This window comes from Vulpes vulpes, chromosome 3, assembly GCF_048418805.1.
Source record: "Vulpes vulpes isolate BD-2025 chromosome 3, VulVul3, whole genome shotgun sequence".
NCBI lineage: Eukaryota > Metazoa > Chordata > Mammalia > Carnivora > Canidae > Vulpes > Vulpes vulpes.
In genome coordinates this window covers 68,885,039-68,901,030 of record NC_132782.1, presented here as the reverse complement: position 1 = coordinate 68,901,030, position 15,992 = coordinate 68,885,039, and the positions used below count along the sequence as shown (strand labels likewise).

The 15,992-nt window shown below is 43.8% G+C and overlaps 1 protein-coding gene across 5 annotated transcripts in view; it reads left to right on the top strand.

The window, feature by feature from the left end:
• The window catches only part of SEMA5A (semaphorin 5A), a 472,307-nt gene that overhangs the window by 314,201 nt on the left and 142,114 nt on the right, over window positions 1-15,992 (top strand). For all 5 annotated transcript variants that reach the window (XM_026017648.2, XM_072752696.1, XM_072752695.1 and 2 more), the window contains 2 exons: window positions 11,658-11,943; window positions 15,002-15,137. In XM_026017648.2, coding sequence (XP_025873433.1) covers window positions 11,658-11,943; window positions 15,002-15,137 — 422 coding nt within the window. The remainder of the gene's footprint in view (window positions 1-11,657; window positions 11,944-15,001; window positions 15,138-15,992) is intronic.

The window sequence follows — 15,992 nt, the reverse complement described above, 5'->3', positions numbered from 1 at the left end:
CATTTAGTGCTGGGAGTTAGGACTTCAGCATATCTTTTGGGGGGAGTGGTGGATATAATTCAACCTGTAATGGTGCACTGATCAGGGAATGCTCAGATGTTGCCATCTTATACTGCAGTGTCTTATTTCTGATGACAACTCTACTTCTCTCTCTGTGCTGTATACAAGTCAATCCTCTGTCCCACTCCTCAGCCTCCTTATCTCTGCTCTAGTATCTCATGCTTACCAGGTTGTGCTGTCTCCTCTTTGCCGAAGGCATGGCTGGTTTTCCCCCATTTCTTCCTTGCATTCTCCAGACCACTGGTATGGACAGTCTGTTCACTTAAACTGTGGCCCTGTCTGCTGTATATCCCTTGTCTGCCACGTGATCTGTGCGGGGAGGGGTGCCCGTCTCCTAGGCAGCATTCGGAAGTGCATTTCATCTTGCTCATTCTGTGTTGGAGATCTTCCCTCAAAGGTCTCTAGTGAAGGCTTGACAGAAATAAGCACACGGACACCCCAGTCTGAGAAGAGCATATAGACACAGAGTGCCTGGACTTCAGGACATGTGGACAGAGCACAGTAAGCCAGGGCCCTTTGACCATCCCATCATCCCAGGAACCTCAGTACTTTGGGGGTAATCTTCAGGAAAATGGTGGCATTGGCCTGCCCAGACTCACATCTGGCCAGGACACAGGGAGCCCTGAGTGAGCACCTGCCAAGCCTCTCATGCCCCCAGGGACCCAGCATAAACACCTGCTCTAGTTCCAATAACCTACCTTGAGCAAGCTAAATCCCCTGGATCTAACAGCAGAGTTCCAGGCACAGTTTCTTATTACCACCACCTCTATGGTCTTATGGCAGTTAGGTGGGTACCCCAACAGTATCGCTGTCTGTGTGCACCAAGACTCGGGTGCTGGCACGTGCCAGCAGCTGTCAGCAAGGGCTGACTGTGGACACCTTCATCGGGGTTGCTCTTTCCTCTTTCCTGGTCCATGTGGTCTGGCTCCGCCTGTTCTTTCTGCCCTAACTCCTACAACTTTGCTCGTGTGCACCGTTGGTGACCTTGCAGGGGAAGTGTGCAGGGGCATGCCTTCCTTACCACGTTTCTTTGTACACGCTATTTATGCTGTCCTCACTTCCCTTGATTTTTTGCCTCCTCCCAAATGCTGCTCTCCACCTCCCACCCCCCCAGCTACAATTAGAGTTTCGGTTTCCTAGATCTCCTATCCCTTCTTTGCATTACACAGGACTGTGCTTGTCTCATGATCCTGGAGCTCTTGGCCATTCTTCTGCTTAAAATCTAGAGTCCCCATTCCACCTGCAGAGAAAGCTGAAGGCCTACCCACTGCCTCCTGTTACCTCTGTGTTTTCCCTTGCTCCTTCTGCTTTGGCCTCTTAAATGTTGCCCAGTGCTTCTGGCTCTTCACTGGCTCTTAGGGATCAGCAAAGGGCCAGAGAGTAAAAGCAGCGTAAGCTTTGCAATGCATGTTGTCCTTCCCTTCTTGCAACACATGTTCTCGGTCCCTCCCTCATAGTGGCCATCACCAGCGCCCACCTGATCGCGGAGGCTGTGTGCTTGTAAAACTTTATATATATCTAGTGGGTAGGGTTGGCTGGCAGGCCATAGTTTGCTGGTCCCTGTTTTATCTGAAAAGCTCCTTCCCTCCAAAAGCCACTTGGCCAACTGGTTTGGTTCCTTCCAGTCTTTGCTCAGATGGGGCTTCTCAATGGGACCCTGCCTTATGTGAAGTGACACCCTGTCCCATCTGAGCCTACTTTGTCCCTCTTACCACGCTCAGCTTTGATCCTTAACTCCTATGCCCTTTGAATGCTGGCCTCCTTCCTCCCTGCCCCACAGAATGGAGACTCCCCAGTGGCTGGGCTAATGTATTTTGTTCAGTGATGTGTCCTGCATGCTTTCAACAGTGTTGGGTATATCATAAGCACCCAAAAATATTTTTTGACTAAATGAGTTATTACTTATTAGTTTGCTTCTTTGCTTCTTTCCTTGAGAGAAGGGATTATATGCGAGCCATCTTTGTGTGCTTAATATTTCACTAAGTGCCTGAAACACACTTGATGTTCCATCAATATTTTTTGAATGATTAGGAGATAAGTGCGTTTCATAAATAGTAGAAATATGAATGGTGTTGTTAAACAAAGGGAGTGTGTCATAGGAATTGTAACCTAGAATTAAAAAAAATAGATTTATTACATTTGAAACTGATTCACATCAAAACATCTGAGAAAACTTCCTTTGTCCTCTCATTTGGGCACTCCTCAACCGTTACTCAGTTAGTTATCAAAGGCAATGCAATTGATTGGATAATGTTCTGGTGGAATTTGAAACACTGAGTCATGTGTTTGGTAGTGAATGTAAGTTTCAATATCAAATTTATGCCCTGTGCTGAAATTACTCTGAAAACAAACTTATGTGTTTAGAGAAATACCTTAAAACCACTTTAATGCATTAAAATACTAATCATTACTAACTCTTATTAAATGATTACTGTAAGTCAGGATAATAAATGTTTAATAGTCAATGCTTAAAATAGAGAAGCTGTAAAATTTGCTTTCAGAAACTTGCCAAGAAATTGTCGATCAAATTGGGGAAACAATAAACCCACAACAAAGGGGGGGGGAATGACATTTCCAAAATAATATTGTGCAAATTGAGATTATGGGTTCTTAGGGAACTACATGTTCCCTACAGAGAAAAAAAAATCTCACTAGGAACTTGGAAAAACTAATTCATAAATGAGCCTTAATAAGTCAGCATGGATGTCTGCGTGGACATAATCTCGTTGACACTCGATGACCTGCTTGTTTTCCTTCTCTGGGAGGAAGTGTTTGCTTGTCCAACGAAGTTGTCCTGATGAAGTCCGCAGCTTCTTCTGTTTCTGCAGATTCCCACCATGACCTCATATGGAAGCAGAAAAACCTGATAGCACAGGGGTTTTCATCTTAACAAATTGTTTCATATGAGCTATTATGTTTCAGGCCAAGAGACTTCCTCTTGTAACAACCTCAACTTCTCCTGGTTGGAAACACTTTAATGATGTTCCCTATGCATTAAATGGACTCTTTGAGGTATTTAAAATATAATGATTAATCTCTTAATGATTAAAGATAATTTACTTGGAGAGAGAAAATCCTCTCTGTGCTTAACTCAAGGAGAAATGGTTGTCCTAACCGTGAAGACAGGTGCCTGGTGGAGGAGCGCAGCGCTTCTCCCTGAGAGCAGATGCCGCCTCTCAAAGCTCTAGGCATGGCCATGCCAGGGTGACTCTTTTGGGCTCATCCTGGTGACAATGAGTTCACTTTTGGCAGAGTCTAAATAGCACAGTCCCTAACGGTGTGAATCATCTCCTCTAGGGGCTCCCTGGATGGGCAACATTGCTAGAGCAGGAATTTCATAAATTGGAAGCAGTGTTCACAGAACAAGCAAAATAGAGACAAGTGGAGCCTAGGAATTTGTGTAGGAAAACTCAAGTCTTTATCAAGAAGAAGCTCAGTAAGACCAGAACAAAAATCACGATTGCATAGTCAGCAGCCTAGTTTTATATGTTACTAAACAGGCATCTGGGGAGATGCTGAAAAGGGGTGTCATCATGAACAGTGGGCTTCTTCAGCACTGCAGCTGTGAGGCTAAAGCCTGACATCTAATGTGTGAAGTTTCAGCTGGCTGGGATGATGAGTCGTGGGCTTAGAGCATGTGAGCAGTTGGGTGACGTGGGACCCAGCACGATGAGCCACTGTTTCTGATTGGCGGGATATCAGGCAGATTGTCTGTCTTGTGTGGGATGCAGGTATACTGGAAATTGTGTTGTAAACCAAATCTGATTATCTTTATAGGGTTGCAATGGCCATTTCGAACTTGCTGGGTAGATGGGAGACTCCATACACATGCCTTCAGTAATCCTCCACAAAATCCTCCAAGGGAGATGACGCTGTCCTTATTTTACAGATGAACAAGCTGTGGTCAAAGGGACTAGCTCCCTGAGCCAGAGCCTCTAAGCAGATGTGTACATGAGCCAGGGTTTGAAAACACACCTACTCCGGAGCTTGCATCTTTGCCCCTCCACATGCTCCCTCATCCCCTTTGCTTCATCCATGTCTTAGGAAACAGCAACATCATAACCTGCCTCCATCTCCCTCCTAACATACACATTTTTTTAATGCATGAGCTACCATGGAGGAGGGATAGGAGAACCCTGGAGTTTAGGAGGATTTCCTTTATTTGTGAAAACTTGCAAAAAGAGGTGAGATGAATGGGGATTATTAAACCCAAAGTAGAAAAGCCTGTGACATAATTTAAAACAGCCCTTCATGGGCACAAAAGCTTGTTAAGTGACATAAAGGAATCGGTTCTTCTGGTGCTCTTTGCAAGCAGTGTCATGTACTCATGGGTCTCTGTGCTGAATGCCTGAAAGTAGGGGAGTACAGAACCCCTTCAGTCTTGTGGTGACAGCTCTGTACTCACCAGTCAGTCATTAGGACTTTCAATTTACACATTTCAGAAGAGAATGGATGAATAAGCCCTTCTTTCCTCCACCAAGGCATTATGTGGCCAAAGGCACAACTATATACACTAAGTCATATGGAGACCTGCATCAAACAGAGCAGAAATCCACACGGAGAAGTTGTGTCCCATTACAAAGAAGACAATATACTGTATGGAAATTTTCTAGTACTTAATCACCAGGCAGGAAAACGCTTCAATGTATTATTGTCTAGACATCATGAGCGGTTTCCTTGCGACAGTCCTAGGTCACTCCTGCCTCCCTGGCATGATTATAACATTGCTTCCTGTCCCTCTCAAAAGTGCTCCTATTTGGCTCATAAATCATATCGTCATCCTGTTTATAAATCCCCAGGTCTATGTGTTTCAGTAAATTGGTCTCCATATTATTCTGTTAAACTCTTTGCATCCCCTCAGTGGCCTCTCACGTTTTATCTGCACGGCTGCATATTGGACAGTTGATTCTGTTCTTTGGGCTTCTGCATTGCCCTGGCCCAGGTCAGCTCAGGAGACGAAGACCACAGCATCGTTGAAGTTTATGTCTTCTAACTGCATACTCTTACAGCCCGGTATCTTTTTCCAGTGAGCTCTCACATATTTTCCTCTTCCTCTTTAAAACTATTTATAAACATTAAAATAGTTCTAAGATCTTTGAATTCAAGTTATTATTACAATTAAAAGAATTCCTCTCAGCTTTGATTCATGATTCTGCAGGTTAAATGATTCATTCTTAAAAGAAGTGAACCACTGCTTTTAAAAGAGAATCAAGAAAAAATGAGCATAGTAAATTGAAACTTTCCGTTTTGTAAATGTTTAAAAATGCATATTTGTGAAATTAGTTCGAACGAATTGAGCCTTGGAACATGTGGTGTGGGAGACGCTCTCAGGAGAAGGGAAAACCTGCAGAGGCTCTGTGCTTGGAACAGAGTGAGGGGGAACAGACGAAGGATGTCTTTGTCACTCTGAGCGAGAACGTATAGACGACAGCCAGTTAGTGAAACTTCTCTAGACATAGAGGGGGCTTTTTGGGCTGACAGTCTTGGTCTTGCAGGGTGAGCGCTCGTGTAGAGGGGCAGATCTCATTCGGAGAGAGATGGCACAGGTCTACTTGATACTGGTTGCTCCTGCTGGAATCAGCAAATGGTGCAAATAAGAAATGTTCACCAGGTCATATTCCCCTTGAAGCAAGAAGGAATCAAGTTGGCTTGGACTCCATTTCTGGTTTTATGCAATGGTTTTCTTTCTGCCAGGTGCTCAGTGAGCGAAGGGCTTGGGAATCCAAGGCTGGCCTCACCCCACTATTACCTGACCACTGCCACCCCTCACACACAGGAGCCTGCATCATGAACTTTTCTTTAAAACTCCTCAGTGACTGACTCTCCAGGGGCACTTGACATCCCTGCTCCCATCTGGATTGCTGTCCTGGCTTTTCCCCTGCCCGGCTGATTCCTTTATTCCAACACGAACTTCATTCCATTCCTGGCCACTGGTTGGGTGTCCTCTTAGTCCTCTTAGCTGGTGTCTCTCCTGCTTTTGGCCTGGCGGTTCCTCCCCAACCTTACATCTGCCTTTTTTCTGATCCTCTCCTTTCTGATTCTGGAATTCACCTCGCTGCTGCTGGTCATCATTGTCCTTGTCATCATTGTGATTACTTGTTGGTCTGTGTTGTTGGTTTCCTCACACTGTCCCTGAGGACATGAGCTCTTTCAGTTACCGCACACGCAGAGCTCAGCACTGTCCCCACCGTAGGTGGTGAGTAGCTGATGACGGAGGAGGGCTCTATCTATAGCACCTCCACTATATCTGGTGCCACATCTGCTGAGGGGAACAAAGACCCTAATTTGTTAAATAGAATGCAAAGTTGATGATGTAGCTTTTTAAGTAAATACTCACTATAAGTTTACCAATATATGTGTAAATATTGATTTACATATTTTGTGTATATGCATATTTATTATATTTTAATTTGCACATATAAATGCATGATGATCTACATTTCGATGATTAGCAATTAAGTGCTCGGCACTTGTCATGCGTCACCTTTAATTCCCCTAATGATACACATTGGGTGGGTCACCACCACTCTAAAACAGGACACAGAATCTGTGCTAAGTGACTTGACTAGTTCACGCAGCCAGTAGGTGGAGGTATTGAGCCATATATACATATGCCTCTGGGTACCTTATGTATGTGTGCGTGGGACACACGCAGACACGCATAGACACATAGACACCAAACACACATGTATTATCTACCTATCTGTCTGTCTTTTACTGGAAATCTTCAGGAAAGCTTTAGTATGTCAATGGCTTTTAAACCATATTGTACTTAATTTAATTTTAGTGTAATTATCCATGCTTACTAGATACTGGATGAAATTAGTTTACTTTGGACCACTCTGCAGCACGTTTTCATGTCACTGTGACAAGGGGAAAATGTGCACAGTAAGAGGGCGTATGAAATCTAGGAAGATATATGGAAATGTTTGGGGTTTTTTTGTTTGTTTGTTTGTTTTGTTTTGTTCTGGTAGTGCCTGACAGCAACAAATTAGAGGATTAAAAAAAGCTGGCTTACTGTGTCATGTCTAAAGATTGTTTCCATTCATTCTTTCCTTTTTGTGCAATGGCTTGCTGTTTTAAAAACTCAGCATGGCTTTATTTATGTTTCTCCAATTTGATCACCTTTAAGCTTAACATTTGTGTGTTTGATAATTCATTATCATTATGTGAAGTTCTACTAAACATAAATTGTTAAGAGGAAAATCAAGAATAAATCATGAAATAATAATTATTGGCACCATTTATTGGGATCCTACTGTTACCAGTCTCTTGATCCTTAAGGCAAAGTAGGTCTTTTGTGCCCTGAATTGTCATCCAGGATAAAAGAGTCCTCCAGATGTCCATGGTCCAGCCCAGGATTTCAAGCTGGGATGGTCAGAGCCACAGCCCATGTAGGCTCCATACCCAGCCCTCTTCCAGTCAGCTTTTGATGAGTGTATTACAAACTGGCTGTTGATTGAAAAAAGGATTTATGATAGATGTTGATTCTAGTAAGATTTTTGTAGAGCTGACAGACTGGAATTCCTTTGTGTCTTCAATATCCATGGGCATTAATTTGGACAAATAGTTCTATATCAAGAGCTTGTACGTGATCTGGTCTGTCATCTGACTGAACCACGGAACATGAGGCGCCCCCAGACTGATAGAGGAGGTGTTGCCTTAGAAAGACTACAGAACGGAAGGATCCATTTGGATGTTCAGCCTTTGGTTTCACCTGGTCAAAGTCTTCTCAAAAATGTTGAAGCTTTTGTTCTTTTCATTACTCCTGTTTATTATCTTATGGCTCACTTCCCTTACCCCGATCTGCATTCTGCATGGTCACTGATAAGTAAATGTATAAAATGAAAGTTCCTGTGTCATGAAACATATCTGTTCTTATGATATGACATATTTTGTAAAATGCTTTGTAATCCATAACTCAAGATGTTTTATAAACATGAGAAAAAACAGCTTCTCCATGCATATAATTATAATAAGCTGCCATATACTCATGTCTGCTTTATTATTTTTTTTCTGAACTGGCAGCACCTTCTATTCGTGTGTCGCTCTAATGACAATAAAGAATAAAGGACCTCTCAGATCTCTCTTTCACGCACTTACATTCATTGTAGGCAGGAAGGCGAGTGCCTGATTTATGACTTGTTCAGTTCACTCAGGAGTGACAGATTACTAGTTTGTGGTGAATTGCATTTTAACAAGAGACAGAACTTAAATAATGAGAGGGAAACAGTAGACATCTTATTATACTGCCTGGTGAGAGTCAAACATCTCCTACCTCCGGGTTTATATCTATAAATGCAAGAGATATTTGGCTGTCTGTCTACCAATTATTTCAGCTTTTTTATTGTCTTTGGAAAAGGAACAGGATGCTGGCTGACTTTCAAAAGGCTGTGCTTTCCAGGAAATGGAGCTTCCTGGTTTTACAGCGGGTCGCACCATCAGGGACCCATCATGGTCCTAAAGGGTCACAGTGGGACAGCAGGATGTTTCCAAGTGTCAGTTCCCTGTCTAAATGGACCTGTAACGGGTGGTGAGTTAGAGAATGGCACACACGACCCACTGAGCATGCATTCTTCCCCCATTTGTACTCAGTAGGAAAAAAAGTATTGAGCGTTTCTGTCTGAAGTGTGCTTTGTCGCCCTATCATACAACTATCTCAGGGTGGTTTGGAGATACAGTGGAAGTCTGCTGTGGAGAGAGGAAACTGTGGGCTGGTCTGCATGGCATTGGCCAGTGTCCCCTCCTAGGAGACATCCAAGTGAGGCTAGGCTGTTCATCTTGAGCAGATGATAGACATGGAATAGATGTCCTAAGTGTCACTCCCTGGCTCTCTGGGGCGGTGGTGGCACCTCTTGAAATGTCGTCTCTGGAGTTGGGCAGGTGCTTCCCAGCAGAACTCTTGCCTAACGAGCCTTTGGATTGTTGGCTCCTTCTCCCACTTTTTGTTGCCCTGTCATTCCTGATGTCCCTAATAGCAGCAGGGTAAATTCCGTCTGGACACTTGTCTTCTGGAGTAAACCTGCTCCCCACTCTGGTTTCTAACCACCATCCCGAATACTAAGTTTTGTGAATGTTATGAATATAGTCCATTGTTCCTTTGTAGCGCGTTGTTTTTTTCAGGAGAGTGCAAGGCTAAGTGCCTAGGCTCTGAGGTCAGATGGTCTGGATTCAGGATGTAACCCCCTCCCCACTGCTAGTTGTGTGAACTTGGCCATTTTACTAATAACTAGTAACACAGTACCTACCTTTATGATGCCTGTGAGTTTAACGAGCACATGAATGGAAGCCCCGAGTGGAAGCCTAGCGCAGTAGCATTAGCACTCTGTAGATATTTTTTTTAAGTTACAGACTCAGCTCTGACTGGAAGACACCGTGACAGATCTTTTTACCTTTGCAGCTTCTCATTTCCTCGGTCCAGACCTCCTAGAGACATACACTCTGGTCTTCAGGCTGTTTGTCCTCAAATTGGTAGCAGGAATAGGTCTTTGTGAGCGTGTTTGATAAATGCTGTGGCCTCTGCCCACCCCTCATCCATGTGTGTTGGTGATCATAGCCCCAAGCTGGACACTCCAGTCCTGAATCCTCTTTCTTTGCTTTCTCCATCTTATGTAAGCTTTGTGGTTGTTGTTTTCATGATAATCATGATGATTTTTATTGTTTGTTTTTAGCAAAATGATCAAATTACAATTTTGTTTTAGAGCCTGGGTACAGGGCATATTCTGAACTGATTTAGCCTTCTCTTTAGAACTAGCCATATAAGTGAATATTTTCTTGAGAAACCAACCAAATATAGTTTTGTAATTGTTCCGTATCTTTGCTTTTTGGGGTCTTCCTCAATGAGTAATTCTCTTTTGGAAGCTCAGTAAACACAGGTTCAAAAACATCTGCATTATTTTGCTGAATGTTCCCGAAACCTGGGTCACCTCCTGCTTCTCTGTGAGCATCTTTCTTGATATGAAAGCTTGCTATACAGAAAATATGTTTGATTTCCATTTCATACACTTTTATGCAATCTAGTTTCCTTTATACCCATTTCAGGCTAACATAATAGTGATCTACGAGGATGTTTGACTGTGTATAAATGACAAATAGTCCTTATTGAAGTCTCTATTACCTGACGTGCTTAAATTACTGAAGAACAATATCATGGACCAAGAAGAACACATTGCATGCACAGCTTACACAGCCTAGAATAGTTGTTACATTTTTATGATGTAAAGTTGAATTAAAGTGAGGCATTTTGTGATGATATCTAATATATGTGTTAATTGAAAACTGGTAACAGTTTTTTGGATGGAATAGTAGTCATCAGGATTACCTCCATGTTTATATTTCAGACCTGAGGTGAGCTTGTTGTGTGTCTCACTTTTAACAATGATGGGTTGTCTTGTAGCCAAATGTACTTTTAGTTGTCCTGCCAGTAACACATCTGTTGGTACAATCTGATTGGATCTGGCAAAGTACAAGGCCAATTGAATTGCCCCCAAAAACTAATTGTCCCTGAAATGTGTCCTTGTGGATATAGTTGTTGTGTGTGTCTTTCCATTAATTTTGAACACAAAAGGTTATTGCCATATTATTGTAATGGCACCATAAAATTCAGACACTTGCTAATTGAATAGAAAACCCCTGGCAATAGAGGAAAGAGTAAAAACCAAACCTGGTTATTAGAATTTTTTAAAGATAAATGTTAGGGCATATCCATGTTTGAAAGGGTATCATTTCTACCCTGAATGGATTCAAACAAGAAGCTACAAAGATAACACTTTGAATACTATTTATGAAATTCAGTTGACAAACTAAAATTCCTAAACTCCTAATGGGCTTGGTGATGAAGTAAAGGTTTTGCCATAATCTTGTCATTTCTGAATCCTTATTTTTAAGCTAATTATGAGACCAGGAAGCTGGAAGGCATTGACCCTATCTCCATACACTCCCCTCTTCTACGCGGATTTCCCAGCAACCTGGAAATAAGAAAATGAGGCTTGGTCCTCATAGTGATGTGGTCACCATAGTAACTAGAATTGCTAAAGAGAATTCAGGACACTAACCTGATAGTCTCAATGTTTGTTTCAGGCTTCACAAATGAAAACCATCTTCACGTTCTCACTAAAAGCACATAAATTATGTCAGTCATATGTATTCAAGTAAGATCAAGGAATTTTGTTGTCTTCTATACAAACATGATAATAGACTCCTATATTCTCAATCACACATATGTTTAATCTCATTTTCCCCCACTCTCTCTGAAGGTCACATGAGAATATACAAGTAACTAGTATGTGTTGCTTTAAAGTATATCACAAAACCCTGTTCTCCCCAGTCACACATTAATGTGTGACTCAAGTGTGGCATTAAATCAGGATGCTTTCGTGTGAAATCATGTGGGCGATTTCTTGTCACCTGGAACTTCTGTCCTGAGTTCTTCCCTCAGCGCAGATCATGGAGCTATTCCCAGGGATCCCACTCGTCCCTCAGAACCTGGGTGGTGTCTGCACAAACCCACATCTCCCTGGAATAAATAACCGAGGAGGTAAGACATAAAGAAACATCATAGGAACATTTACAGGTTTCTTCTTTCCTCTGATCTCCAGAACCAAACTTCGTGTCGTCTTACGACATTGGAAACTTCACCTACTTCTTTTTCCGAGAGAATGCCGTGGAGCACGATTGTGGGAAAACTGTGTTCTCCAGAGCTGCCCGGGTCTGTAAGAATGACATCGGGGGCCGGTTCCTGCTGGAGGACACCTGGACCACATTCATGAAGGCTCGCCTGAACTGCTCCCGGCCCGGGGAGGTCCCTTTTTACTACAACGAACTGCAGAGCACTTTCTTCCTGCCCGAGCTGGATTTGATCTATGGCATCTTTACCACCAATGTGTAAGTAACTGGAAAAAAATTTCTTTCCCTGCTCTTCTGTTCATTGTGAATGAGCCTACTGTTCTCTGACCTTTGTGGTTGCAAAGTTGTTTTAAAAGAAATCTTTCTTATTTTACTGGGCTAATGGCCAAATAAATGTTTGAGTAGGAATTAAATATTATGCGACAATAATGTGATTTCTGAAACTGGTATTCGGAAAATACAGTGAAATGAAAAAGTTTCAATCTATTCCTTGCGTAATTGTAGCATCAAATTACTTTGATTATAAATTTCTCCTTCTGATGTGCCAGTGTGTTCTGGGCACTTTCTGAAATGCTGGTACATATCAGATGCACTTTTTTTTCCCAATATGCAAGTCATGCATTTGTGCAGAATGGAAGCAGTGTTGTCTGAAGAGTCTGATCTTTAAGATAATGTAACTTATGCCTGAATCCCTGCTCAGATGTAAAATGGACATTCTCACTTTCCTGTAACTATGTTTTAACCCTTTGTTCCAGGAGATGGCTAACTTGGGCAAGCATTTCTAAAATGATAATTATACTTTTAAGATATAACTGCAAAAAATGATAATGTCTTTTTTTTTTTTCTTGAAGGGAGATACTCCTAGCTCCAGAACTGACAAAATTTGGTTGAGGGAAAGCACTTGATGTTTCCTGGTTTTTCATTCACTCTTAGCCTGGAGGAGTGTGTTGTGACCCACACTTATTTCATATTCGTAGTGCATGTGCCCTGCAAGGGCGCACAGGATCACAGGCCACCCCAGGGGCGACAGATAGCCTTTTCATACTCAGACAAGGTCTAGGTTCCCTTTTGCTGGTGGTAATGCTGGTCTGCAGTGTGGGTTCTGCTTTGGACCATCTTTGAAATCTCTAATCGGGTGGCCTAACAGCCTGGAGAAAACCTGGATCGGGGTGGGTTGAAAGTGCCTCTAACGGGGTTGGGTGAGCAGCTGTCCTCGGGTGTCTGGGATTGCCCTGGCATCAGCCCTGTGTCCCAGGAAACCTCACAGTCCTGGGAGAATTGGGGAAGCTTGTCGAAATTGCTAGAGACTCACTTTATCTGCTCTTCCTTCCCTGTTACTCTTTCTCTCTGTTCTTTCCCCTGCGGAGCTTAAGTGCTAACAGCCGCTCGATAATAACATTTACTCCAGAAGAGTCTTCTTTCTGACATGAAGTTAGAAAAATAAGACAGAAATGGAAGGCTCCCCACCCACCCTTGCCCCACTATGACCATCTTCATCGTAAGCCTGGTTTTCAACCCTAGAGGTTATTTTCTGTCTTTGATAAGTTTCTTTTAAAAAATCAATTTATAGTTTCTCAAGTTGATTTGCTTTCCAAAACCTGGTTTAAGAAATAGTGTTGGTAGCACAAGATGGATGTTCAGTTGCTGAGTTGACATCAATTTTATACACAATGGGAGCTTGGCTTACTTAGCTGTTCATTCCCCTGGCTCTGGGCAAAAATGAACAATTTAAAAAGTTATATAAGTATCGCATCTGGGCCATTCCAGTCGTGAATGGTCAATTCAGATACTCGCAAAACCAGGTTTTAGACTATTTCAGACCATTTGTTGAGTCTTGCAGATCCCCATCAAGTTGGAAATCACCCAGTCTATAGCAAGTATACTAGCAGAGATAGAATCACTGGATCTTCCCTTTCTCCCTCCAATACTTAGTCTCACCAGGTCTTAGGAACAACTTTCTAATAGAGCCATTTCGAATCCCACAATATACTCCATCTCTCCTCCCTCTCATATCTCAGCCTTGATCTTACCCTCTGGACAGATGACTGCATTTTTTAAAAGATTTATTTGTTTATTCATGAAAAATAGAGAGAGAGAGGGGCAGAGACACAGGCAGAGGGAGAAGCAGGCTCCCTGCGGGGAGCCCGATGTGGGAATCAATCCTGGGACCCTGGTATCATACCCTGAGCTGAAGGCAGACATTCTACCCCTGAGCCACCCAGGTGTCCCAATGACCACATTCTTTACAAGAATTGCTCCAAATTGAAAAGGTGAACGATTAGAGACGGCCAGTTGTTGCCTGGCTCTGCATTGGGTGGCTGCTTTGAGGCTGAGCTCCCGGTGCTTCTGCTCATGGTTTTGGTTGGCCTCTGTATACTCATCATGGCCTCTTAGCACTGGGAGTGGGGATGATGGTCATTGTTCTAGCTCCTTCTGACCTGGGACTGTATGGTTGTCTTACCCCTTTGGCCATGGTTTGGGGAGCAGGAAATGGGATACTACTGTAGGGTGGGGGTCACTGCAGCTTCTACCCCTTTGTTCCCAGATGTCTAAAAATGGCGACTCACAGATGGTAGAAATCAGAGCTGTGCTCGAAAATGCAGATTTATTTAAGCAGACAATATTTTGCTGTTTCCACACTTAGTGAAAGGGCACTGAACTCCTAGGAGCCTCCCATTTACAGCTCCCTCTGCGGAGCTTGAACTCTGATTTGAGGTTTCAAGATTTTCCTCCGTCAAGTTTTTCCCACTGACCCTTTGAATTTAAAATGCTTTTTAAATTAAAAAAGGAATAAAAAAAATGTGAAGGGTCTCTGACAGGCACTTTTTGCAAAATGCTTTTCGTCAGTTATTATTTGAGGGGTTGAAAACACACACAGCTTCTGTGAGGATTTGAGAAGATCAGGAGCAGTGGGCCCCGCTGGCATCCAGGAACTGGGTGAACAGTGGGGTTGAGAGCCCCCTGGACTACAGGGAGGCTCCAGCCCCTGCAGGAAGATGCCTGCTTCCTCCAGAATTTGAAAGGCCTAACATGCAACTCTTCACAGTCCTTTGTCACTCTCCTTGTGGCTGAGTGGATTAATCCCATCTGGCAGGATTAGAAGTGTCATAACTGCTAAATAGTCTCGCTTCTACACCAAAGGGTTTGTTTTCCACGAAGAAACCATGGAGATGCCCAGTCATGTCCTCAACTTCCTCCTCACGGTGCTGAGGAGCCAGCCAGTGGTCTGGAGGTCGCCCGGCAGGCGCCTATGCTGCACAGCGTCCTTGTGGGGCTCTCTGACCGCGCCTCCCCCATCTCTTCCTCGGCCCCCCAGGAACAGCATCGCTGCCTCAGCCGTGTGTGTCTTCAACCTGAGCGCCATCTCCCAGGCCTTCAACGGACCCTTCAAGTACCAGGAGAATTCACGCTCTGCCTGGCTGCCGTATCCCAACCCCAACCCCAACTTCCAGGTAATTTCTGGGGGCCCAGGGCCACTCCTTCCCCAAGGAAGCGGAACCCCGTGTAGATGGCCTGGCACAGTTGAACCCCCACACACACACTCGAGTGTGCACAGTGCAGCTGGGAGCCCCTCAGCCGTCACGGACAGGCCCCCACTCAGCTTGGCTCATGGAAAGGGGCCGAGGCCTTTTGTTAGCCGAGGTGCCTGGGCCGTAAAGGAGCTTTTTGTTGGCTGGAACACCCGAGGCTGCACTGAGAAAGGCCAGCATAAAGCAGCAGGCTGGGAGTCCAAGCTTCAATTAGTGCTAATGGTGGTGGACTCTGTGTCCCCAGAAGCTCTGATCCCTAATGAATGACACTGTAGTGAATAGAGCCCAGGGCACAGAGCAGTGGAGACACATCAACAGAACTAGAGCACTAATTGGTGAATGTGGCAAGATTTCCCATCGGGGTGAGCAGGATGTGATGGTACAGCCTGGGGCGGGGTGGGGGGGGCGGGAGTGGGCAGAGCAGATGGTGGCCATTTGCTTATGAATCACAAAATTACAGGATGTTTGAGCTATAAGGGGCTCTGTATGTCATGTACTTTCCTCTCCCAATTTCAGAAGAAGCTGAGACCCAAAGAAGTTATTACTTTTCTCACATTTGGTCGGCAGCCGGTGTATTAGTCTGCATGGGCTGCTGTAACAAAATGCCCCTGACCAGGTGACTTGAATAACAGACCTGTGTTTTGTCACAGTTCTGGAGGCTGGAAGTCCTAGATGAACTCTCAGATTGATTCAGTTTCTGGAGAGCTCTCTTCCCTCGCTTAAATGTGACCACCCTCGCCCTGTGTCCTCATGTGGTCGTTCCTCAGTGAGTGGGGA